Below are 27,563 nucleotides of genomic sequence, written 5' to 3'. Positions count from 1 at the left end.
GATCTACATCACAAAGAAGTGGGGAATAAAGATCTACATTGGGAATAAAGGGGTGGGAATCAAATCGACCTTCCCTGACAGTTGAAGTGGGAATCTTGGGTTGTCATCGGAGGGAAACAGACCTGGTCTGAACCCCAGGGCAGCCCCTCCCAGTTACTTCCTAGGGGTAGGAGGAGGCCAGCAGGGCTTCTTATTCGCTAAGACGCCACTGTAGAGGCGGCATTTGTGGGGGGGGCTGCCGAGGAGGTGGCAGATCTGGCCTCCAAGGGGTTTGCCACAGCATACTTGCCACAGTGGCAGCGGCGGCAGATGGTACCTTCCTTGGAGGCCAGATCTGCTGCCCCTGTGGATCTTCCCACCTGAGGCAGTCACTTCTCCTTGCCTCATGGGTCCCTGGTATCCAACAAAAAGGTAAAAGGTATGTTAAGTTGTGGGTGAACATATCAGACGACACAGCGATTCTTCAAACAGCTCTTGTTTATTCACAGGCCAGAACAGAACTGAACTGAAGGGTTCAGCCAGCCTGCTTATATAGAGCTCCAAGCGAGAGCTGGACCATAAAGAAGGCAGATCGCCGAAGAATTGATTCCTTTGAATTATGGTCTGGAGGAGACTCTTGAGAGTCCCATGGACTGCAAGAAGAACAAACCGATCCATTCTTAAGGAAATCAGCCCTGAGTGCTCACTGGAAGGACAGATCGTGAAGCTGAGGCTCCAATACTTTGGCCACCTCATGAGAAGAGAAGACTCCCTGGAAAAGACCCTGATGTTGGGAAAGATGGAGGGCACAAGGAGAAGGGGACAACAGAGGACGAGATGGTTGGATAGTGTCTTCAAAGCTACAAACATGAGTCTGACCAAACTGCGGGAGGCAGTGGAAGACAGGAGGGCCTGGCGTGCTCTGGTCCATGGGGTCACGAAGAGTCGGACACGACTAAACGACTAAACAACAACAGAACGCAACAGTAACCATTTTCTGTAACTATGCAATCACTGAAGGTCACTTTCAATCCCTTATTTGCATATGTGGACCTGAGTGAAAACTATCTACAGTATCCCCCTGCTAGCCCAGGGTGAGAACTTCAGTACATAACAAGGTAAAGGACCCCTGGACAGTTAAGTCCAGTCAAAGGCGACTCTAGGGTTGCAGCGCTTATCTCGCTTTCAGGCCAAGGGAGCCGGCATTTGTCCACAGATACTTTTCCGGGTCAGAAAGTTTTCTGCTTCTGACGCATGGAGGACCATGACGAGTGCCAGAGTGCACGGAAACGCCGTTTACCTTCCCACTGCAGTGGTACCTATTTATTTATTTACTTGCACTGGCATGCTTTCGAACTGCTAGGTTGGCAGGAGCTGGGACAGAGCAGTGGGAGCTCACCCCGTCGCAGGGATTCAAACCGCCGATCTTCCGATCAGCAAGCCCAAAAGTAGTCCCATTCATGCAAGGCGTTCCTGTGTGCTTCCGTCTCCCAGAACTGCTCCAGACATTTGAGGTTCCTCTGGATATATTATCCTATTTTCCTCTTTGTGGAAGCTCTAGGAGCCTAGAACCTTGGTGTTCACGGTAGTTTTTGCCAAGGAATACAAAGTCAAGTAAACTGGACAGGTGACATTTGTGATTTCAAAGCTTTATTGGCTCATATATCAGGAAGACTGTGGCGACAAACTTAGCATACAAAGTTTCAAAATGTGTAGATATTTACTAGTTATCAATAAGAAATATTGCAATAGACATCACCCAAGCAACAGTTATGTGTGTACTCCACAGTGAAACATGTGATTAGTGCACAGTTCTGTATAAAGTTGTGGATGAACATACAAGGCTCACCAATGCAATGTCTGGGAAGAACAAAATATTTGTGGCTCATTTAGTCATTTATAAATAGGCAGTGGAACATGGCCCTTAGCATGCATTTTCCATGCACAAAGACATCTTCACATGTTCAGCGTATTTCCTTGATCCAGCCATTGATTTATTTCATTTTTTAAGAATGTGCATTTGATTATTTGCTGCGTTTGAAGACAAAATATCCAAAGACAGAGAAACAGAAATGTCAATGCAGTTATCCTTTGGGAAGTAGTCATTCCAAAGTCCTATATACCATCACTTTGACTCATGCCTATGTTACATACATTTTAAGTATAGATATATATATGTGTGATGTTGACAGTCAGAAGTTATATTTGAACTTTTGTTGCATAATCATATGTAATATAGATCCAAACCACACAAAAAATAACTCAGCTTCTTCAGGATAACTATGTATTTTACCGTATAATCTATAGTTGGCTATGCTGGCCTAGAGTAAATGAGAGATGTACATAGTCCAACAATTTTTAGAGGGCACTGGTTTGAGGAAGTCTGTTCCTTCAGAGAACACTTGGGTTTTTAAAATGTTGCAGCCTGTCTTGAGTGTTCGGGATAAAACAGGACATGAAATAAATTAAAATTAAAATACTGTACATAGATCTGCTTCTGTGTTCCTGTTGTACTTTGGGCTGCATTTTGCTCACCCTCTTTATCATACTTTGTAAATTAAGAAGTAAAAACATAATTATCTGTCATTTAATTCGTTATGATTTAAAAATAGTAATATTCCTCATATTCAACAGAGGTGCACTTGAATACATTCATACATTACGGTCATAGTGGCATTGCACGTTGTATTGGAATTTACAAATTGTCAGCTAATAGCTAGTTACCCTAAAATTATGAAGACAAACTAGTGATGTCTAGTTAACTAATGACCCTCTGATTAATGAACAGAAGTACAGAATGGTTCTTTGCTCTCTGAATATTGCACCGTTTGGAAAATTACACTAGAGTCAGGCACAGAATATCAGCTTTTCCAAGAAAATATTTCCAATTGACCCCATGCTATAATTTTATAAAATTTTAAGAAAAACAGTACCTCTAAGTAACGAAATATGCACCAATAAAAAGCCCCCTCCTCCTTTTCCCTAAATATCAAGATCTTATTCAGATGTTATGTTTTCAGCCGGGATATTCACCCTGTGACTTTTTCTCTACAGATGACATGTTCCGCGATGCTGAGGACTTTCCCATGATCATCTCTGAAATGATCCCATAATCAGCTATGGAAAAGGAAAGCCCAATCTTTGCAAATGGCTCCCTCCTGCACACAGGTTTATCTTTTGAGATTCAGCTGCGGAGAATTTGTATACTTGAAGTCTTTGAGATGGCAGCCAATAACGTCAAACTGGCTCCCAAAGAGCTTCCATGAGACAAATTACTATAATGGGTACTTCATCACAGGGAACATGGAGGACAGCAAAAGTGTTATTGGGCCCTGATAGGCTCAGAAGACATAATAGGGAACACTCTGAGAACAGAAAACTGACGAGAAGACAGATCTTTTTATTCTAGTACAGTAAGTGGACTTTTAAATCCTAAGTTTGTCTATGGAAACTGTGATAATGTCTGCTCCTGTCTGGCGTACTAATAGATAAAATATTAGATGTCACACAGGAAAGAATAGGGACAAATTATTTGCAAAGTGCTTACACGTGTGAATCACATTTTGAAATAATGTACGTAAGAGCCATAGGAACTTGAAGCTGGAATAGTTGCGGCATCAGTGCTAATAATTCAATAATTTTTCAGGTTCAGTTGGCGCATAGGGCTTGCTTAGGTTGTAATCCTGTGTGCACTTATCCGGAAATAAGTCCAGTAAACTCTGGGCTTACTCCAGAGACAGCATGCATAGGACTGCATTGTTAGAAAAACATTTAAGTTATAACCTGAGATATAATTTAGGTAGAAAATGGGCATTTTATGAAGAGAAAGCAATTGAAATGACTTCTTTGGTCTATTTCTAGAGCAATGTGATTCCCCTCCAAGTTCCTTATCAAAGCATTATTTGGGAATGATGACATATCTTACATATCATATTATAGAGTTGTATCTGACTATGTCATACTCAGAGTAAACCCAGTAAATAAAGTCAGCCATGACTAACTTTAAGCCCATGGATGTCAGTGAGTCTATTGGGTATGCCTTAGCCAGACACAACACATAATCATTTATATGTAGGGATTTAGCATTTTTTTTTAAAGGGCGTTTAATTGTTCAGTCAGAACTCTCTCCGAAAATATTTCTTCTCCAGGGCAAGGTGAGGGGTCCATTGCTATGAGTTTCATCGTACAGTTTCAAAGTGAAACTGGTGAAGTAGATACATCAATTTCTTCAAATTTCCAGTTTATTGAAATGACAATTTATTTAATCGTCAGTTATCAAAACCGACAAATGGCATTATTCAAATTTCCCATAGATGCATCAATTTATTCAAAGAACAGCTTACTCAATTGTCAGTTATCAAAGCTGGCAATTGGCATTAGACAGTCTGAATTATTTTCCTGCTATTTTTAAATTGCCCCAGGGAACTGAAATGCTACAGATCCCTATTCCTGACTGGCCTTAGCACATTTCATTCCAACAATGCACAAACTGCAGTATTCTGCGCACTGCAATCCCGTACGTGCCTACTCAAAAAACCCTGGGACTTAGGCTGTATACATACCATACATTTGAAGTACATAGCTTTCCCCAAAGAATCCCGAGAACTGTAGTTTGCCCCTCGCTGAGCTACAATTCCCAGCACCCTTAACAATCTGCACTTAAGCATGTTGCCTGAACCTTTATCAACTGCCATTGCCTCGTGTGGCTTGGCTCCTTTGCACAATTGGATATCTTTTTTCCCTTTCCTAAAGCTCCCCTTTCAAGCTTGAGTTGATTAACCTCTTGCTGAACAGACAGAGAGGGTTTTGTTTTGTTTTACACATGAAGAGTCTAAGACAAGCATGTCCAAAGTCTGTTTTGGGGGCTTAATCCGAGCTGCCGGTCAGCTTAATCTGGCCACTGTGGCAGTTTATTTCCTGAGGTAAAATTCTTCAATCTTAAAAAAAACCTTTGGGGTAGAATCCTAAAATGGTTAACAACTTTGGTCGGCCTTTTGGCTGGCCCTCACAGCCCTTCACTTCATCAAATCTGGCCCTCTTTGAAAAAAGTTTGGACACCACTGGTCTAAGACTTTGCCCAAGGGCTTTGATGGTTAAACAGTTTATCCAAGCATCCCATGGAAAACCTCTACTCTGGTCCCCGGGCTTATCAAATAGAAAGATGAGCATGCAGCTATTGACTCTCGTTCACTATTTCAGCCAACAAAACTATAAATATGATAATAGCACCACTTCTTTCTTCCAGCCGGCAGATTTTATATGATAGCTCATCTGATGGAAAAGTGGCTGCGTAATGGTAGATGAAATGATAAGATTAACGGGGGCGGGGGGGGGGGGACATCCAAATCTCTCCTGCTTAGAAATTCTGAAGGATCTTCTATGTAACATTCCCATCTCCCGGCCAGCCAACTTTTAAAATTCTTGTTTTATGGATTTGATTTACATAAATTCACTCTTTGTCTTTTCCAGATTAAAATCAACAGCATTTTTCTCATTTCCTGGGCTGAAATACGATTCAACTCCTAATGTTTTGATGCAAGTGGACGCTGAATCGAATGATTATCAAGCACACCTTTGGAAAAAAATTGTTTTTTAAAAACAAATCTGCAACTGTGCATCATTCTGATGATGACTCTATGGTTTTCACTAGAACAACACAAAGATGCAGAACACCACAGGTGTGTGTGGAGGAAGCATCATATACAAAAACAACACAACACAAAGGTTTAGAAATTGCATTCAAGGCAAGTTTTCCTGGCTGCAGTTTGGAGAGAAACACACCCATTGGCCACTGGGATTGTCATGTATTTTGCCAGGAATTAACTTTTTCTATTATACACAAAGGGCCCTTTGAGATTATTTTCACCCTTTGAAAATTGGACTTGAGTATTATTTTTCTAAGATAAGCCCCTTTCAGAAAACATCAACACCATTTTACATTGCAAAGAAATGCATCTCACCTCATCCGGTCTTGCGTGATTGAATAACAGAGAGCTCAAAGTTCTGCCCTCTCCGCCCCTTCGTTCTCAAGAGTTCTCTTCCTTTCTGACCTTCAATTTTCATTTGCCCTCCCAAAGGAAAGCTTTCTTCCCGTCAGTAACTGTTCAGATCTCTGTCTTCCCCTCGATGTTTGATCCATTCCCTCCCATTTTCCTGCCATGACTCAAAACACGGTGAAAATTTATGGCAAATGTCTTGGGCCAAGGAAAATTTATGAGTTTGCTTTTCTTCCCACCATTGTATATAAAGAAGCACCAAAGCTGGGAGCAGATTTGTAAAGTGGACAAAATAAAGTTGGGCAGAATGAAAGCAGTTGCTGCCGTTCGTGTCCTCTGAAGGCATTGAAGGGGTTCGGTGTGGTTGGATGGAGAAATATTTCAGGAACAAAATTAGGAATTGGCCCATCTTGCAGAAAAAGAGAGAGATAAAAAGGGGCAGATTTAGCCGGGTTCCCTGGCACAGTATCACTGATGGTAGGTAGAAGGAGAATTAGGTGGGGGTTACAGGGGGAACCAATTGCAAAGATAATGAGGTGCCATGCCAGAAAGATGGTTAATTTGTTTATGTATGCAACCACAGCAGCTAGGTTCCTTTATGCTCAGAGATAGGAAAATGAAGAAGTTCCCACTAAAGAAGAATGGATAAGCAAAGTAATGGACCACGTCGATCCAGCAAAGCTAACAGCTAAAATAAGAGAATTTAATGATGATTGTCTTTTTTGAAGAATGGAAGCCCTTTTCGGATTATTTGAAGAAATATGAAAATATGAAGACTCCACGAGCAGGATTAGGATGATGAGCAACAGAAAGAATTAGAGACTCTTGTGCTATGATTATGATGTAAAATGGGGGGGACAGGGTTCAGCAAGCAGGGACGTCAAGGAAAACATCATGGACAATGGGATGGGAAGTCAATAATATAGAAGTTGGGATTTTTTTAATGTACAGTCATACCTCATGTTACGTTTGCTTCATGATACGTTTTTTCAGGTTGCGTCCCGCAGTGACCCGGAAGTACTGGAAAGGGTTACTTCCGGGTTTCGCCGCTCGCGCATGCGCAGAAGCGCTAAATCGTGCCGCGCACCTGCGCAGATATGGCGCTTTGCAACCAGAGGTACCACTGTATTGGAATTGTATGTGGGATTTCTGGAAATTTAATCAAATAAATTTGGGGGGGAAAGATCATTGAGGTGCCGTGGCAATGCATGCAGAGAGTGTGGTTGGAGGCTTTGTGGTGAGGCTACAGTACCTTCCACAGTCTCAGTGCTGCGTCCGAGTGAGCTACAAGCCATATTCAGTGTGGGGTGGTGCCTCCGGGTGGCTGAGCGTGGGGCGGGACCCGAGCAGCCAGCAGGCAAGCCAGGATGATGCCCACCACCTGCATGAGTGCCAGCCCAAGGGCCGCCGTGGCAATGTAGAACATGTTGTCGCTGACGAAATTGTAGACCTTGCTGTAGCACCCGTCGCGGTAAATTCCCCGGGCACCGAAAGGGAGAGGGCTGTGCAGGCACCTTTTGGGTGCCCTGCAGCAGCTCGAGGGCACAGAGCCATTGGGTGCCTGTTGCTCCATAGACCACGGCGAGGAAAACCAGTCGCGGTAGCTTTCCACCCCGCAGCAGTCCAGGGTGCGCTGGATGGAATCCAGAGCCTCGGCCTTCTCCTCGTCCTCTGCGTAGGAGCGTATGGCTTCGCGGAGGCCGTTCTGGAAGCCTTCGGCGATATCCTTGCGGTAGAACAAGCTGGAGAGGCCCGCCGCTAAGCCGGCGGCCAGCACTGCCAGCTGAAAGCTCCCGTAAGTGCGCAGCAGGCATCGGTGTTCGGTGGCGGCGCTGAAGCAGCCCAGGAAGCCCCACACGATGACAGCTGCGCCGGTCGCCAACAAAATGAAGGAGGTGTTTGGGTATTGGTTGGTGGAGAGCACCAAGTAGGTGCCCAGGGAAATCTTGGCCCAAATGCCAAGGGTAACCATGGTGAGCCCCGCTGCCCAGAAGACAAAGCTGAAAGCCATGAGGAAAAGCTTGAGCACAGCCATGGTACCTTTCTGGCGATGGAAGGTAAAATCTCCTAGGTACTTATAACCGGTATGGAGGAAGGAAGTGGCACTTGGTCTTGATGCCACCTTTAGATGGTTTTTCCTTGAAGTTTTGGTTAATCTCCTCCACCTTGCAAGCTGGGCAATGGTGAACACCTTCACTCGGGACCCCAAGTATGAAATGCTGAATGCATGCTCTTGCCAGACGATAGAACTGGGATGGTGTTGTTTTGGGGTTTGGCAGCTCCACAACCAGTACTGGGATGGTGTTCTTTGGGGTTCAGCAGCTCCACAACCAGCGGACGTTGTTGCAGGGATCCTAGAGCAGCTCTCACAGAGAGGGATGTCTGGAAATCTCTGCCTCCTTCACCTGGTCAGAACTCAGGATACCAGTCTCTTTCTCCCTATTCCGCAGAATGCAAAGAAGATTGCACAGTGCAAAACCAGTTGGACAGGCTCTCTGGTCAAATTGCTGTCCTGGTTGTAGTAAAAGCGGCTTTTGACACCCCAGAAGAGAGCAGGACTGCCTCCTGCCAGAATTGTCTCTCAATCACTCCAGACACTACTGTCCTTGCCTCTACAGTTGCACGCTCCGCCTTGGTATGTCAGCTGCTAATTTGTCCGTCATGGGCTCTGGTTCCCCAATTCACGCAAGCTTTTGTAGCTCAGAGATTGCTTTTCATTCAACTGCCACAGAGGAAAATCAGCCTCAGTAACGGGGAGCTCGTTTTCCTGCAAAGCGGGCAGGTAGCTCTTCAACTTTGATCGTTCCCCTCTCAAGAGATAACATATAAATGTTACATACCTTCATTTTAGCCAAAGATCACAAGATTTCCCGGTGCATCCCAACCGGTGGTGAAACACTCATGTTAAAAGATTTCCCCATTCCTGAAAGGGGGAATGTTGCTTCTTGCCATAGACTGTGCTGATAACTTTCAGATGTAGGTAAAGACTGTCAGAGTGAAAAGTAAATAAAGAAGAAGGAAGAATATTGTACAGCTGTTTTGCTCCGTAATGTAAATTCCATGGAGCTATCGTATCCTTACGGATATAGAACATCTGGTGACTCCTGTGCTGTATTATGGAGATGAATGAGAGTCTTGCAACCAGCCATTCCCAGAGTTTACACTATTTCAAGCATTAATCTAAGGGGGGAGAAGTACATCAGAAAAACCAGGTTACTGCCCTGAGATAACAAGGATCCCTGATCTAAACACCCACCTTTCTTCACTGCTCTGCCACCATTCATGCATAGCAAGTAGTACGGCTTTCCAGGAGGCTGAAATAAATAGACTGTTTAGATTTCCCTTTGGTAGATTTATGGCATGATGAGAATAGGGCTGTATAACAGATCTATCACTTGCTCTTTTCTTGGGAGTTGCAAGCTATAAAATGAAAGGGTTTTGCAGCTGGCAGGGCAAGATTAGTCCTGGACACAAGATATCGGCATCCCAGATTGCATTCACCAAATAGCAAATGTTTCCTGGTCATGTATCAGCATACAGAGATGGGCACCGGACAGTAATTATAAGAACCTTCACAAAAAAGGGAATCTTTTATTTCATTCCACAGCTGTTATCCAATACCTGTTGAGTTTCCCTCCAGAAAATATACTCATGACTATGCAGTTGCCCTGGAGCCAGTGGCGTAGCGTGGGGGGTGCAGGGGGGGCCCGGCCACACCGGGCGCAACATCTGGGGGTTAGGGTTAGGGGGCGCAAATCCACGGGTTAGGGGGCGCAAATCCACGGGTTAGGGGGCGCAAATTACTTGCCTTGCCCCAGGTGCTGACAACCCACGCTACGCCACTGCCTGGAGCTCAAGGAAAAAACAGCGTGGTGTAGTGGTTAAGAGCGGTAGTCTCGTAATCTGGGGAACCGGGTTCGCGTCTCCGCTCCTCCACATGCAGCTGCTGGGTGACCTTGGGCTGGTCACACTTCTTTGAAATCTCTCAGCCCCACTCACCTCACAGAGTGTTTGTTGTGGGGGAGGAAGGGTAAGGAGAATGTTAGCCGCTTTGAGACTCCTTAAAGGGAGTGAAAGGCGGGATATCAAATCCAAACTCTTCTTCTTCTTCTTCTTCTTCTTCTATTTGTTTCTTCAGAGAGGCTGCAAAAAAAGAAAAAAGGGGGGAAAGCAGCATGCTAATTGGAACATAAGGCCCAACAAAGAAAGACTGTATGAGACCACCACCTTGCTGAACCTCAGCAGGTCTGGATCTGGTCAGTGCAGACCCTCCAAGTGTCCCTAATTTACAGGGACAGTCCCGAACTTACAGTAGCTGTCCCGGTTTCTGATTTGATCCTGGAATGTCCTGCTTTTCCTTAAAAGGCTAAAGGGACCCCTGACCATTAGGTCCAGTCGTGGCCGACTCTGGGGTTGTGTCGCTCATCTCACTTTACTGGCCGAGGCAGCTGGTGTACCCCGTTGTGGGGATTCGAACTGCCAACCTTCTGATCGGCAAGTCCTAGGCTCTGTGGTTTAACCCACAGCGCCACCCGCGCCCCTGCTTTTCCTTAGGAGGTCCCTATTTTCATCAGAGAAATAGGAGAGTATGGAGTTATGTGGCCCCTGAACCAAGGAGATTATTATTATTATTGAATGGAAGGTAAAGGGACCCCTGACCATTAGGTCCAGTCGCGGATGACTCTGGGGTTGCAGCACTCATCTCACTTTATTGGCCAAGGGAGCCGGCGTACAGCTTCCGGGTCATGTGGCCAGCATGACTAAGCCGCTTCTGGCAAACCAGAGCAGCACACGGAAACGCCGTTTACCTTCCCGCTGGAGCGGTACCTATTTATCTGCTTGCACTTTGTGCTTTCGAACTGCTAGGTGGGCAGGAGCAGGGACCGAGCAACGGGAGCTCACCCCGTCGCGGGGATTCGAACTGTCGACCTTCTGATCAGCAAGCCCTAGACTCTGTGGTTTAACCCACAGCGCCACCCGCATCCCTTTCCATTTATTATATCTGACCATAAATGTTACGTACTGAAGTCTTCACATGGCAGCACTGCCATCATGGCATGGCTTTTCCCAGAAAGGAGAAGGCTCTTTCATCTTCATTTCAGTACAAAGTCCATGGGGCTAGCTGAGTGCTTTTTCCCTAATGTAGACTGCTCTGTGCTATTTGGCATCCCTAGGTTATGTTTGTGTTTTTCTGATAATAAAACAAGTCTCCGGTGCTCATGCAAACTACATCAGACCTATGGAACACCACAGCTTGGAACCAGGGAGTGCGAAATACATTTTATTTGGGTGGTTAAAGCAACGATTACCTGTAAATCATTAAGCCACACACATTTATTGCCTTCACTATGAATAGTACAAACTGCTGATCTCAAATACTGATTGCCGAGTTTTTCCAGGGAGCTTTAAAAAAAGTACAGGTATTTCATTTTTTTTAGTACTACCAGTGGTGCGATGGGGGGGGTGTGTGCTGATTATTGTGCATTTAAGTCTGTTGGTGAAAAGGGCCACTGGATCCGATACTTGTTGGATACCCCCTGGGAAATATTATAATATTCCAATTAGCATGCAAATGGCACTCTATTATTACAGAAATGTGTGGTGCTGCAATCTGGGGTACCCTAGCTCTAGTAGAGATGAACTGGATCTAATCCAAAACAAATTCTCCAACTTAGGAGTCCTATGCCGAATACCAGACACATTGCTTTGAAATGCGGTAGGTGTTGCTTTCCTCAAAACACACATTAATAAATCCATGATTCCATACGGGGGTGGGGGGCGGAATCTGATCTCAGACAAGCCATTATTTTTTTAGGCTTGCAGAATGGGGAAGGCTGGGCACAATGTTGTATTATCTACCTGCTGTGTACGTTGCTAAGGATCTTATGGTTCTCTGGAGGCCTTGGTAAAGATAATAATGATATATGGAAGCATTTTAGGCTGTTAGCCTACAGGATTAAATGTATTCAGGTATGCTATGCCTGCGTACCACTAAAAAGATGTAAGCTCCCTCTAGTGACCCATTTAAGATAAACCATTTGCCTCTCAAAAGCCAGCCTGTACTTTCAGCGTGCCTGTCTATAAAACGGAAATAAGTAAGTATAGTTTCTGTTTGCGTTTTGTGTCTCTCCTGTGACAGGTTTTCCTGATAAAAAGGTAAAGGTACCCCTGCCCGTACGGGCCAGTCTTGACAGACTCTGGGGTTGTGCGCCCATCTCACTTAAGAGGCCAGGGGCCAGCGCTGTCCGGAGACACTTCCGGGTCACGTGGCCAGCGTGACATCGCTGCTCTGGCGAGCCAGAGCCGCGCACGGAAACGCCGTTTACCTTCCCGCTGGTAAGCGGTCCCTATTTATCTACTTGCACCCGGAGGTGCTTTCGAACTGCTAGGTTGGCAGGCACTGGGACCGAGCAGCGGGAGCGCACCCCGCCGCAGGGATTCGAACCGCCGACCTTTCGATCGGCAAGTCCTAGGCGCTGAGGCTTTAACCCACAGCGCCACCTGCGTCCCTGGTTTTCCTGATACTGGATGCCAAATTTCAGGTTATTAAAGTTTTAAAAGTAAAATCATAAGGACGTTAAATAACAATAATAACTGCAAGTACTATCTATCTATCTATCTATCTATCTATCTATCTATCTATCTATCTATCTATCTATCTATCTCTAAAAAAGCACCCCTCCCGATTCAGTCCAAGACAGGCAAGGCACGTGCGCTTCCCGCTGCGCACTTTGGGAGATGTAGTCGCCTCTCCTTCCCTCCACCCTTGGCCTCCTCGGGGCCGGGGGCAGGAAGCGAGGCCGAACTACAGCTCCCAGAATGCACCGCGGAGGTGCCTCCACCCCCACCCACCCCTCCCTCTCCGCCTTCCTCCCCTCCCTCTATGAATGACTAATACCAACATGTTGTCAGGCTAATGTGGCCGCGAGTACCTGGAGGGCTCGCCTCCCTTTCGGCTCTCCTTGGAGCGAGTTGGGGGTCCTCTCCAAGAGACGCCGCCGACGCCGCCAAGCTCGGGCTGGTAGCTTCCTTTCCCCCCCCCTCCGCCCCACCGAAAGCACCCTGCACGGAGAGGGGGGGCTCGGCTTGCCAAGTAAGTCAGGGGGGCGAAGTGTGGGGTGAGGAGGGAGAGAGAGACCCTTGTCGTTTCCTGCGCTGGGTGGGCGCGCGCAGGGAAGGAGACCCGGCTGCCTCGCCTCGCCTCGCCTTGCGCGCCCAGGAGCGCGCGCCTCATTGTCGCTGTGCCACCGCGACCCAAGTCCTGCTGCGAGGGGGGGTCAGGCGACAACAGCAGCAGCGACAGCAACAACAGTCCCTCTCTTTTTCTCCCCTTCCTTTCTTCAAAATGGCCAGGAATCAAGAGGGGAAGGGTAGGAGTTTGCAAGAGGAACTCCTAGCAAATGGGATTTGGTGTGTGTTTGCATTTTTCATTTTGGGTTGGGAGTTTGAAACGCTGTCCGTTTTTTAACTTTTGTCCCCCCCCTTTTGCCCCACCCCACCCCCAGCTTAGCAAGTGTTGCCTCGTGAGGCTGTTTTGAAGGCTGCAGATTCGCCCCTAAGGTTTGAAGTTTTCGCTGGCTTGGAAAGCGCGCAAACTTTCCTGGGTGGGCCTGCTTTTTGGTGCGAGCGAAGGCAGAAGCTGGAACAATGCTGCTTTGAAAAGTATGTGTCATACTTGTGGCGAGAGCAGAGAAAATGCGGCCTCAGCTGATGGATATGTGTCTTCAACCACCACTTCCCTTCCTCCACCACCTCCGATTTTTTTATTTTATTTCTAAATTATTTTTCCAGGGACTTAGGAGAGTGGTATGTCATGCCCGAGGAACTTAATTAACTGGGGACACAGCGCTTCTGGACTTTTATTTTAGAACAATGTGCATGGTTTGATTAGATCGCAGGTCGTCCTGTATTAACTATTCTTCTAGCTTTGCTCGGCCACGTGTGTTACTTGGTGATGACGCTGCCTTGCAAATGCAGTTGATTTTGAACAAAAACCGGAGAGATTGTTTCAGCCACTTGAATTGAAAACGTAAATTTCCCTTCGTGTCATTCCTGATGTCGTGTTACAGAGAACATCTGGCCTCATACAGGCAGTGTGGACAGCTTGTCTCGGAAATAAATTTATACTGGAATTGTGGAGTAGCCCCGCCATTGTCATGATGCAGACTTGATTCATCTAAAACTATCCGGTTTATTGGAGGAATAGAATGGGGAAATTTTGTGCGATCTCTTACTGGGTTTTTTGTAAGAGCAAACATTGAGGCATTTGCGAAATACAATAGTAGTACAGTGGTACCTTGGTTTAAGTCTGTTCTTAATCCAAAGCGTTCTTAAACCAAGGCGTGCTTTCCCATAGCAGCGGGGGACTTAATTTACACTCAACAGGAAGCAGAACATGTCCTGCTTCCAAGGCAAAGTTCACAAACCAAAACACCTACTTCCGAGTTTGCATCGTTCTTAATCCAAGTTGTTCATAAACTAAGCTGTTCTTAAACCAAGCTACCACTGTATTATCTTAGCAGTAAGGTAGCTCAGAATTGTTGCAGAAACCTGCAATTTAAGCAAAACTCAAAATGGCTCACTGGATCAGTCTTCCTGTCATGTTTCGGACCCCAACTCCCACCAGCCCTAGCCAGCATGACCAATGATCAGGGGTGGTGGAAGTCCAAAACATCTGGAGGGCACCAGGTTGGGGAAGCCTGTGTTGGACTGAAGGCAATCCCATGTGTTCTTAAGTTTTGACTTAGTTGTACTGTGTTATGCCAAAAAGCTTGCTTATACCTTGCAATCAGTAAAAGTTGTTACCATATGGTTGGGTGCAGAGTTTGGCTAACACGTGACTGCTTGAAGGGGTAATCCCTTCTACATTGAAAGAGGCAGTGGTACGACCACTTCTAAAGAAACCAGCTCTGGACCCTTTGAATCGGGACAACTATTGGCCAGTTATCAATACCCCGTTTGGGGAAGGCAGGGGAGAGGACCATGGTGGGGTAGCTACAGGCATTCTTGGAGGACACAGATTATTTAGATCCATTCCAGGGTTCAGGCCTGTCCATGGAACCGAGTCACCCTTGGTCACCCTGATGGATGAGAGCAGGACAGAAGGAATGCAACCTTGCTCCTGCTTCTTGACCTCTCGGCGGCGTTTGGTACCATTGACCATGGCGTCCTCCTGGACCAGCTGTGGGGAACTGAGGCCATTGTATTACAGTGGTTCCAATCCTACCTTCAGGACCGAGTCCAGAGAGTAGTGCTGTCTCTCCAGTACTAGTTAATATCGACATGAAACCTTTGGGAGCAATCATTAGGAGTTTTGGGGCGAGGTGCTGTCAGTATACTGATGACACTCAGCTTGATTTCTCCATAACATCTGAATCGGGAGAGGCTGTACAATCGCTGGGCCATTGCCTGGACGCAGGGGGGGAAATGGAGGAGAAAAACAAGCTGAGCTTCAGTCCTGGCAAGAAGGAGGCACTGTGGGTGAGTAGCTGCTGTGTCCAAGAAATTGGTCCGTTGCCTACCCTGGATGGGGTTGCACTCCCCCTGAAGGAGCAAGTTTGCAGTTTGGGAGGGGGGTTGCTTCTGTATCTGTCACTGGAGGCTTAGGTACCCTCAGTGGCTAGAAGTGCCTTTGACCAACTGTGACTGGTTCAACAGTAGCACATGCATTGGTTGCTTCAAGACTGGATTACTGCAATGCACTCTGCATGGGGCATCCCTTGTGCTTGATGCGGAAGCTGCAGTTATTGCAGAATGCTGCAACACAATTGCTGATAGGAGGGAGTCAGCATATAACACATGTGGTCAGAGTTTGCACTGGTTGCGAATTTGTTCCTGGGCCAAGTTCAAGGTGTTACTGTCAGTATATAAGGCCTTAGCAATTTGGGACCAGTTTACCTACAAGATTGATTTACCCTACGCATGCCAGTCTCTTAAGATTTGCAGAACTTGCTGTACTGCAGGTGCCACATAATACCCACCCCACATTTGTAAGAACTTGATTGTTTAGTGTGGACTACAACTGACTGGGGCTGATGGGAGTTGTAGTCCAAAACATTTGGAGAGTCCCGGGTTGGCAAAGGCTTCAGGGTGCTTTCAGGTGACCATGCCAACTGTAGTGAAACTGACCTAGATGTCAGCCTTGGTGTGCTGAATAGTCTAGAACAGGGTTTCACAAACTTGGGTCTCCAGCTGTTTTTAGACTACAACTCCCATCATCCCTAGCTAGTGGTCAGGGATGATGGGAACTGTAGTCCAAATTTGGGGGAACCCTGTTCTAGAAGCCGCTCTTTATCGCCTCACCCAAAGGCAAGGTGCAGGTCAGCCCAGTTTAGGAGACGGTTGAGCTTGCAAAAATTCAGCCTCCCAACATATGTAGCTTCTGAATAGTCAGTTAGGTTAGTCTGCCAGCTGAGACCTGGCAAGCTGTTGTGTTGAAACACGCCCAGCTGTTCCACCCCCCGGAGAATACTCAATGCCTCAAGTTCCAAGGAGCCAACATAAAGTTATTGGGTGAAAGGCATCTAAAGCGAATGTTTAAAATTCTTAAGGGTTGTGAAAAGTGTAAATTCTATTTTGTTCATTTTCCTAACCTTCCAGGAAGTGGTATTAGGCTCTGTGTGACATGCAGGCCACATGGAGGTCACTCATGATATACTGCAGTGAATTATCCGGGCCTTTTAACTAACTTGTTGCATATGAGCAGGTACAGTACATGTAGAGTGGTACCTGGATGTGAATGGAATCTGTTCCGGAGCCCCGTTTGCATCCTGAGTAGAACGTAACACGTGACTGCACGGGTCGCGTTTCGCCGCTTCCGCGCATGCGCGAGCGGCGAAACCTGGAAGTAATGTGCTCCATTACTTCCGGGTCACGCGGAGGGCAACCTGAAAATGCTTAACCTGAAGCTACTTCAACCCGAGGTATGACTGTACTCTATAATACTCAAGGAAGATGCATGAGGAAACACACCTTTATCTGCTGCTAGCACACACTGTACTCCAATGTCCTCAAGATGAGATAAATGCCAATATTCTCCTTGCACCATCATGCAGAACGCCAGACGTTTATCTGATGTGTGCGCTACAAATTAGCAGAGCAATTCAAAGCCTGGCAGGGCATGAAGGAGTGGCATATCCACATCCCTAGCCCCATTGCTTGTTCCTTCAACTGCCATAGTGCTCAGGCCTTACGCCATCAAATAATGACAGTACACCATGTTCCATTTCAGGGCTTCCAAGTTCCTGCCAGCAATATTTCCACTCACCTGCACTTTTGGTGGGTAGAACGGGGGAGCTTTGCACCAGCAGAGTGGTGGTACCATCAGACAGCTGTGGTGGAACTGTTCTGGACTGGGCCTTCCAATCCTCCTCCCCTGCGTGGTGGATTAGTGGCATGTATTTTATCCTTAAGTAGGTGGCACTGTGGGTTAAAGCCTCAGCGCCTAGGACTTGCCGATCGAAAGATCGGCGGTTCGAATCTCTGCGGCGGGGTGCGCTCCCGCTGCTCGGTCCCAGCGCCTGCCAACCTAGCAGTTCGAAAGCACCTCCGGGTGCAAGTAGATAAATAGGGACCGCTTACCAACGGGAAGGTAAACGGCGTTTCCGTGTGCGGCTCTGGCTTGCCAGAGCAGCGATGTCACGCTGGCCACGTGACCCGGAAGTGTCTCCGGACAGCGCTGGCCCCTGGCCTCTTAAGTGAGATGGGCGCACAACCCTAGAGTCGGACACGACTGGCCCGTACGGGCAGGGGTACCTTTACCTTTACCTTTAGCTTTTGCTTCTCCTCCCCTTAAATATGACCTTGGTCTAGTTCAGCAGGTTTCACAAGGACTGGAAAGCACATAAAATGATAATCTTGAGCTGGGAAGACAAGCTGGTTTGATGGGAGACGAACTCATCAGGATGATCGTTCCACTGTCTTAATTATGTCTTGGCTTGCATTAGTGAACGTCAAGTATTTTGAAGAACTTCCATTGGTTCAAAACCAGTGTGACTGGTCTGACGATGAAATCTCATTTCTTGCTCTGGTTGATTTAATGTGTGAGGGAAAAAATTATTTAGGAACCGAATATTCATTCTCAACAAAGTTGGAAAAGTACTTTTACTATTATCTATCCAATAGGTTCTGTAGTAAGATAAAAGAGAGCATACACTGGTATTTCTCAGAAAACAGCAAGACAAATGTGTAATCAGTTGCCCTAGCCTGGTCGATCCCAGGGTTGCAATTTTTGTATAAGAGCAAAAAAAGCAAGTTTCAGGGTTGGGTGGCAAGGCAGATTTAATTTAATTTGTTTGCTGTAGAGATTTCTTTTATCTGTTATATTCAACCAGTTGATGTTGAATGTCATTGAAACCTAAATGTAGCACAGTCTGCCATGGGTTTTAATAGTGGTAAGAGAGAGTGGATCCCTTTTCTGAAGTTATACTCAGGTGTAAGACCAAGATCAGTGTGTGAATGGAAAGCAGGCAATACAAACTTCAAGTCTCCCTGGTGTTGTGCATGTTGTCTAGCACTCCTAGTGTCCACAGGTTTAGTGTGCAAAGGTGTTTGTACATACAAAGGCAGCTGTCCTTCAGATATTCATGCAGAGGCAGAGCGTGTGTTGATCTCACACATCGGTTGTTGACATCCATCCCATTTCCAGTTGGTTACAACAGTGTGCTGGTTGCACCAAGGTCCGATCCCTATAAGAAACAGCTGCATATTCGTGCATTGCAAGGTGTTAGACTAGATGATCCCTTCCAGTTCTGTAATTCTATAATCTCATGGAAGAGCGCTGCTTCGGGGACAAACAGCTGGAGAGTTACAGGCCTTGCTGTGGCTGTAGAGACTGATATGGAAGAGACAAGTTTTGTTGCAGCTGGGGCAGAAGAGGCGTCTGGTTTTGCTTTGCCAGATGCACCATGGCGTTTATTCTCTTTGCTCTGCTCCCAGCAGCCATTCCTCCTCTCCTTACTGCTGTGGAAACACACACGTCACTTTAACTTCAGAATAGGGCGTAAGGAGAACCCAAAGCACATGGTCTGTAAAGAAGTGTTGCCTACAAAATATTAGGCATGGAACTGCACGAAGGACATACCGTATTTATTGCTCTATAAGACTCACTTTTTCCCTCCTAAAAAGTAAGGGGAAGTGTGTGTGCGTCTTATGGGGCGAATGCAGGCTGCGCAGCTATCCCAGAAGCCAGAACAGCAAGAGGGATTGCTGCTTTCACTGCGCAGCAATCCCTCTTGCTGTTCTGGCTTCTGAGATTCAGAATATTTTTTTCTTGTTTTCCTCCTACAAAAACTAGGTGCGTCTTGTGGTCTGGTGCGTCTTTATAGAGCGAAAAATACAGCAATTTATTTCAGAACAACTATAAACAGTGGTGCTTCAGGTTACATACGCTTCAGGTTACAGACTCCGCTAACCCAGATAGTGCTTCAGGTTAAGAACTTTGCTTCAGGATGAGAACAGAAATCGTGCTCCGGCGGTGTGGCAGCAGCAGGAGGCCCCATTAGCTAAAGTGGTGCTTCAGGTTAAGAACAGTTTCAGGTTAAGTACGGACCTCCGAAACGAATTAAGTTCTTAACCTGAGGTACTACTGTACCTGTATAATGATTTCGTTGCTTTCATTTGCTGCGTGCGTGTGTGTGTTTTTTTTTTACTGTCCTTCTGCAAAGTGCTGCGGCCAGAAATTGCCTACCCTTCCTCACCTTTTATCCCCTCTACAAGCGAACCAGTGTGGCGTAATGGTTAGAGGGTTGGGCTAGGACCTGGAAGAGCTGGGTTCGAATCCCCACTTAGCCATGAAGCTCATTGAATGTGGCTCCATCATTCCCATCAACTTGGTGTGATGTTTCAGTGCAATTCCTAATCTTGTTTGGTCCATTTCCAGCAAAGGAAGGGCGATGCTGCAGTTGTTCTGCTTCCGAGAAGCTTCCTCTGATTCACCCAGTACTCACCACCCCCTTGGCCAGATACCCCTCTGATGTAGCTCATTGCGGCAGTTCTTATCTTCATTATCTGTCTAGATCTAGATGATCCTGATATGTGCGTCTGCAAGAGACTGGTGCAGCAGGTGCTGCTATGCAAAACCGTAAGACCAAGGACCAAACTACACATTGCATTAAATACACAGTTTTCCTTTCCATTGTTTGCACTTACCGTATTTTTTGCTCTATAAGACTCACTTTTTCCCTCCTAAAAAGTAAGGGGAAATGTGTGTGCGTCTTATGGAGCGAATGCAGGCTGCGCAGCTATCTCAGAAGCCAGAACAGCAAGAGGGATTGCTGCTTTCGCAGCAATCCCTCTTGTTATTCTGGCTTCTGAGATTCAGAATATTTTTTTCTTGTTTTCCTCCTCCAAAAACTAGGTGCGTCTTGTGGTCTGGTGCGCCTTATAGAGCGAAAAATACGGTAAGATAGCATCCTTCTGCATGGGAGTAGTAGTCGTAAGTGCTGACTACTGAAAGCTTCTGAGAATATCCCTGCCGTTCAGGAAAACTGAACCAAAACTTTGATTTTCTGCCTTTGCCACGGCTGAAAAATCCATTAAAATTATGGGCACTAGATGTAGTTGACAAAGCAAAGTATCTTCCTTGTGTACAAGTCTTAACTTCTATAATTAGGGTAAAGTGTTGCCTTCTTAGAAGACATATCCCCTCACACATCACTCCCAAAAGTAAGTAGCATTAAAAATGAGCCATTGTGAACATGGGGAACAGAATTAGTGATTTTTAGGACAGCGGTTCCCAACCTTTTTGGTATGATGATGAACAAGTCCACATTTACCTGGTGTGGTGACCCATTGATTTGTTGTCACATAAATTTTGGACCTTAGGTTAGAATCGTAGAGTTGCAAGGGACTTCAAGGGTCTCCTAATTCAGCTGCCTGCAATGCACGGATCCTGCCCACAGCTGTTCCCGGGTAGACTTGGACCAGGTCTTCAGCAGCTGTTGGTTTCATGCATTTTAACTGCACGTTTGGCTGTTTTAGAACCATTATCTGAGGCATCCTAAACAGAGATGTATGTAATGCCCTGATTCATGTGGAATTCATTGAAATATTAATGTTAGTTATACAAGTTATTCAGAGGGTGGCATTCAACTAGTGCAGTTTTGGGACCAGTGCAGACAGATTTCCCTCTTCTGCCCTCCCACTTCCCCAAATCTCCTCTGGAGGGGGAACCCAGAACTGATTGAGAGGAGTGCCAAGCCTGCCCTTCCCAGCTGAGAGAGCCCCAACCCCACACCTGCTTGCACAAGAGTAGGAGTGGGGTCAGGGCTGCGGCCTTGCTTGGCTACTGTCCAGCGGCCTTCCTCTGGGAGGGTATCTTACGCCTTTCCTCCCAGTGGAAGGCAGGCAAGTGGTGTAGGGGTTCTTCGATGCTGCTGCTGGCCCAGCGCTCTCCAGCAGCCCCTCTCCACAAGGTGTGGATGGGGTGATCTTTGCACCCCACGCCTTGCAGACTTCTCTTGGGAGGGTGGGCTGTGCCCTTCCTCCTGGGGTGAACGAGGAAAGAGACCTGCACAGGCGAAGGCAGTCAAACACACAGAGCCTGACAGGTTCTGTGTGCTTGGATCATCATCAAAATGTTTATTCGGCTTTACGCCCATCATGAAACTCAACACAACAAAAACAAATCAAATAAAACAGCAGACTCGTACAAGCCACAAATAGTATAACACAATTCATGTCTCACAAGGACAAATATTGGCCATTCATAAGAAAAGATTAAGATTAAAATTAAAAAAAAATTTGCACTACACTAAAATCAATATCCGATGTCGTTATAAAAAATTCTTATAGCTATCAATAATCAGCTAACATTCCATTCCGTCTCTTGTACGAGAGGATGGCTGTTAGGAATTTAGCAATCTGTAGGGTAATATAAGGATCCACATCTTGAAGAACCCAGGCAAGCTGTAGTTCTACTGGTTTGTCAGCCATAGGCTGGATTATGGAGTTTAGTATGCTAGCACGGACTGAACTGTACAAAGGGCAGATAAACATAACATGATGTAGAGATTCAGATGTTTTCATTTCACAAGCACACATTGAAGGGACTTGGCCCTTAGTGAATCTATGTCTCAGCACGTTTGTTGGAAAGACATTAAACCTAGCTCTAATGAAGGCATATCGGTGAGACGCAGCCATAAGCGATGTTAAGTAGGACGGAGTGCGGTAGACAGGGGTTATGCCGAAATTTAACGGCGAACAGGCTTCACCACCAGCTACGAAATTTTGGTATAGCTCCGCATCATCCAGCCTTTGATTTATACACCTTTTTGCCACATTTAGATCCAGTTTGAGCAATTCAGTGGGCGAGATCTCATAGGACAGCAATTCGGTATGGATTTTTCCTGACCACAAATTTGTGAAGTCATCTCGCCACATGCATTGAATGAGATAGTGGTTCGGGAGTTTATGCCATAGGGATATCCAATAAATCAAAACTCTCCTCCATATAACTAACTCCACTGACGGGATCTTCATTTCTAAGCGAATAGCCGCATTACTTACGCATGTTGGTAATTTTAAAAGTCGGCGTAAGAATTGGCTTTGAAGTGACTCTAATGGTGAGAGGTTTGCAAAGGCAGCCCATAAAGGTGCAGCATAGGCCATTGTGGCCATCACTTTGATGCTATACACTTTCAGGGCCGCAGGGATGAATAAGGCCCCCTCAGAATAGAAAAAATGAAGGAGGGAGTGTGATAGGGCTTTTGTCTTGTTTTGAAGATATTCAACATGCGCTTTCCACCCTAAATTATATTGAAAGTATATTCTTAAATATTTAAATTTGTGTACTTGTTCGATTTTCGTGCCCTCCAGTTTCCATGAATAAAGTTTTCGACTCCTTGAAAATATCAGTACTTTGGACTTGGTGTGGTTGATAGACAGATGATTAGAATGGCAATATGTCGCAAAAATCTTTAGTGCCCTCCTTAAACCCACTCTGGAGTAAGAGAGTAGTACAGCATCATCTGCGTAGAGAAGTAAAGGACAACGGTAATCTGCTATACGAGGGGTATGGATAAATTTATGTGAGACAGCTAATGGGTTCCTCATATCACTGATAAATAAGTTAAAAAGAAGCGGCGCTAAAATACAACCCTGGCGTACACCCTTATTTACTGGCACTGGGTTAGTCAGGTCTCCAGCAGGGGATAATCTCACCCTGGCCACGGACCCGGCGTGAAGTTGGGAAATAAGCCACAGGAGCCTTCTATCTATTCCCCAACTGGCAAGTTTATCCCATAGTAATTTCCTCGGGATACTATCAAACGCAGCTTTCAAATCTATGAAAGCTGCGCAAAGTTGGCCCCGTCTAGGTGTTGAGTATTTCCGGGCTAAGTGATAAAGTATAATTGCCTGGTCTGTTGTGGATCGGTTTAATCTAAATCCAGCTTGCTCATGTCCAATCAGGTCAGCCTCAACTGACCACTTCATCAACCTTGCCAGCAAAAAACGGGCATATATTTTCCCAATGGACGATAGCAGACTAATATTCTGATAATTCCCTGGATCACCGGGAGGGCTTTTTTTGTAGATAGGAATTATAATGGCCTCCTTCCACATTCCTGGAATTAAGCCCGTGGCATTTATTGCGTCGAATGTTTTAGCTAAAATCCCTGCCCACCATGCAGAATGAAGCTTTATAGCCTCAACAGGGACCAAATCTGGCCCAGGGGCCTTACCAGTTTTCAGCTCGGCTATCAATTCTAGGATTTCAGCAGGGTCGGTATTGGGCCAGACGGGAAGGGGATTAGAGGGTCTCCAATGAGTGGCTGGAGCTTCTGCCACTGAGAAATATTTTCTCATGAACTGCTCCCATATAGGGGCCGGGATCACCGTTAAGGGATATTTCGTGTTTCTTCCCTTTATTAAGGACCAAAATTTCCGGGAGTTATGAGATTTTGAGGCAGAAATTATAGTCTGCCAACGATTTAAATGCCATTCCCGTTTGGCCGATTTCTGGGCCTGTTTGTATGCTTTTTTAGCCAGGGAATAAGATGGAGGTAAGGCCGGAGCGCCGGAAAGTTTATAGTCATTATATATTGAATGTAAATGGAGTCTGGCTAGCTTGCAAGCAGAGTTGAACCAAGGGGCGCCAAATTTAAAATAATCGTTTTTAACTCCATGGGTTGGAGAAGTAAAAAAGCGAGTTAAAACTTCTATCAGGCAAGAAAAAAAATTTATACAGGTAATAGGATCACGCGGGACTATTCCTACATCCAGCTGGTCACCAGGAAACTTTTCTCTGATAAAATCCATATATCTATGAGCAAGGGCAGGGGACCATCTAGTCCCCTTTATTTTAGTGGACGACTCCACAGTCACCGGGATTGTGTGGGAGCGGTCGAGCAACTGCCAGTCAACACATAACTTGGTTGTCAGGGGGAGATGGTCACTAAATTGGGCATTATCAATTTTAAAAGAGGTGACTTTCAAAAATAAATCCCGGGAAACCAAAACATAGTCGAGAACACTGTTTGATTTTAACCCCAGGTGGGTGAACTCTCCTGGTATGTCTGGAGGACACCTGCCATTTAATGTAATTAAATTAAGGCGTAGAGTCATCTGATAAAGCATCACTCCCGCCTTATTGACTTTTGCATCCTTTGATATTCTAGTGGGGGTATATGCTAGATCGTAAGTTTGAGCGCCAGGGTCAATCCACCACTTAGACTTTTTAAGTGTGTGCTTGGCTATTGCCGCTTGGTCCGTCTTTGGGGAGTGGGGGGCAAGCGGACAAGGTAGATCGCCCACCCCCCACGCCAGCGAAGGCAGAGGCAGCCTGGCCAAGGAGCCCTGAGGCCCCTGCTGGTTGCACACAAGCAGCAGGGGCCTCAGGGCTCACTCAGCTGGGGACAGGAGCCTTTCCAGCCTCCAGCTGAGCAACAGGCTGGGAACAGCTGTATTGGCCGCAGCCCACGAGGCGCTATGGTGAAAGCACCTCAACTGCCTCCAGCAGTTTCACCTGGCTGGGGCCAGTGCAGCTTTTTTCAACATCTGAGCTTATTGCCAAGCGACAGTGTTTGGCTGACGAAACACCGCCATGTTGAAAGCCCAACATCGCCCAGCCCTAAAGTGTATGGTTGCACAAGCCATGTAAGTTATTACAAACCACGAGTATTTTTCTTTTCATGTTAAAGGCCATTATGGCACATATCCATGGGATGGCAGAGCTTGCATATTGCAGGGTATGTCAAACGTAGTCTGGTTATTGATAACATAGCCTGCTTTTCTGTTTCACCTTCATAGTACAGTGGTGCCTCGCAAGACGAAGTTAATCTGTTCCGTGAGGCTCTTCGTATAGCGGTTTTTTCATCTTGCGAAGCAAGCCCATTGACAGCTTGGCGGATTAGCGCTATTAGCGGTTTAGCGGCTTTTAGCGGATCAGCTGATAAGCGGCTTCTCAGCGGATCAGCTGATAAGTGGCTTAGGGCTTAGGAAAAGGGGGAAAACCCCCGCAGGAACTCGCAAGACATTTTCGTCTTGCGAAGCAAGCCCATAGGGAAATTCGTTTTGCGAAGCGCCTCCAAAACGGAAAACCCTTTCGTCTAGCGGGTTTTCCGTCTTGCGAGGCGTTCGTCTTGCGGGGCACCACTGTAGTCACTGCTGAAAAACCTGTCTTGCAAAGATACACACTTCCCAAATGATTGCAACACAGATACGGCTTCGTTGGCAAGCTCAGGATACTCAGTGGTAACGGGAAACCAAAATTTGGATAACCTTGCTTTCGAAAAATTTACCTGTGAGGGCCCTACCAGACGGCGGTTCAATGAGTTGCTCTTTTTGTGCAAAGACAACTTTGCGACGTTGGCTGCAAATGGGTTTTGTGCTCATTCAAAGTTCTCTAGTAATGCGAAGACTTCAAATCACCCTGGGCTTAACTGCTGGTCACAGATTGCCACAAGGTACTCAAACAGAGGGTTATTTTGAGTGACTATTACAGCTCACCCCTGATGAACGAGTGTGTATGCAAAAAGAAGAGGTTAAAAATGGGTGTGCCATTGTACTGTGAGCTAAAGTACATGGGCAGTGCTTGGATGAACTGCTGCCTACTGTGTCAGAGAACTAGGAGTAGAACTGCAAAGACAAGACAGGTAGGAATACAACTCTTCTTGCTCCAGTCCAAGAATACTACACATTTGATGAATGACACATGTGCCACAAGTTTACCATTAAGGCTGGGTGATAGCTCGTTTTCAGTATCGTGATATACCACCAGCTAAGCATTGTGATATACTGATATATCACTATACCGGAAATAAGAATAGAGCTATATAGAGGCATTGGCTAGCTTCATGGTTTTTGCATAGCACACCCACCCACACCCCACGTTTGCAATATATTGCAAGGTCAAAAATTATGAAACTGATAGAACTGATATAATGAATTGAAAAAAATGTTTAAATTGACATTTGTAAAAAAACATGGAGGTTTGGGGGGGAATAATGTAATTGATTATGAGGATTGACAAATTGTTATGTTGAAATTGGTTAATAAAAATATTTTCTAAAAAAATTATGAAACTGATATCATGATATGGACTTCAAAGCGGTTTTATCGATATATCGCCCAGCCCTACATACCACCCAGGCCGCTGGTGAAAGTTTTGGCTTTAAAGAAGTTGTTCTGATGAGCCAGTGTGGTGTAGTGGTTAAGAGTGGTAGATTTGTAATCTGGTGAATCGGGTTCGCGTCTCCGCTCCTCCACATGCAGCTGCTGGGTGACCTTGGGCTAGTCACACTTCTCTGATGTATCTCAGCCTCACTCACCTCACCTCACAGAGTGTTTGTTGTGGGGGAGGAAGGGATAGGAGAATGTTAGCCCCTTTGAGACTCCTTCGGGTAGTGATAAAGTGGGATATCAGATCCAAACTCTTCTTCTTCTTCTTCTATATATTTTAAAAACCAACAACTTTAAACTCTTGACAACTTTCAGAAAGCTTGCTGGGTTAGTCTGATATTGCAGATGCATCAAATAGCCTTTCTAGTATCCTAATGACTAATTCGTTTATTGCAGAATTATCTTTTTTTAACCAGATGGATGGTGTGCTTTGGCTTATGCTGTGGGGGTTTGTTGGTCGGAAATGGTTTATGAAACAATACTGAACCAGCTGAGCAGATGAGAGTGCTTTCTTTGTATTCTTGTGTTTCTGACAAGAGGAAGATGGGTTCTCTTTCAGGAGGAAGAAGGAGAGGAAGTAACTGAAATGTGGCCTTTAAGCATGTTTGACCAAGCTTCATGTTCCTGCTAATTGCCTCTGGACAGAATGTTCAGGCTCAGGCTTCCCTATATATTTATCTTTCCACCTTTTTGAATGAATCAATAGGCACAAAAAGTCAGGTTGGCAACAGAGACAATCGTTAAGTCGTGTATCACCGCTTTTGCATATTTCAATAACAACATTTGTGCAGATCTATACTGCCAAACACTAGCCAATCGTTAAATCTTTTAAACGCATACTTCGCACCTTGCTAATTATTACCCCTGAACTTCTCTACCCCTCTTTTAATGTTTTGCAGGTCTGATCTGGCTGGTGAAATTTAAAGAACATTCTCGTGATGGAGGGGGAACAGCAGCAGGAGGTAAATT

General features: G+C 45.8%; 1 protein-coding gene and 1 pseudogene across 3 annotated transcripts in view; one reads left to right on the top strand and one right to left on the bottom strand.

The window, feature by feature from the left end:
* Positions 1-6,896: 6,896 nt before the first annotated feature.
* On the bottom strand, positions 6,897-8,087 carry LOC307225536 (tetraspanin-7 pseudogene; annotated as a pseudogene). The gene has a single exon. The product of its transcript is annotated as a tetraspanin-7 pseudogene (transcript).
* Positions 8,088-12,837: 4,750 nt separating this feature from the next.
* Positions 12,838-27,563, top strand: part of TRABD (TraB domain containing) — a 38,907-nt gene continuing 24,181 nt past the window's right edge. The window contains exons 1-2 of one of the 2 annotated variants that reach the window (XM_079994369.1): positions 12,838-13,068; positions 27,494-27,556. In XM_079994369.1, the coding sequence (XP_079850495.1) occupies positions 27,533-27,556 (24 nt within the window). In that variant the 5' untranslated portion in view covers positions 12,838-13,068; positions 27,494-27,532. The remainder of the gene's footprint in view (positions 13,069-27,493; positions 27,557-27,563) is intronic. The other variant, XM_079994368.1, reaches the window with a different exon arrangement.

Source organism: Podarcis cretensis (assembly GCF_951804945.1).
Source record: "Podarcis cretensis genome assembly, chromosome: 10".
Classification (NCBI taxonomy): domain Eukaryota; kingdom Metazoa; phylum Chordata; class Lepidosauria; order Squamata; family Lacertidae; genus Podarcis; species Podarcis cretensis.
Note: the sequence above shows the minus strand (reverse complement) of the source record. Positions and strands in the feature narration are given on the sequence as shown.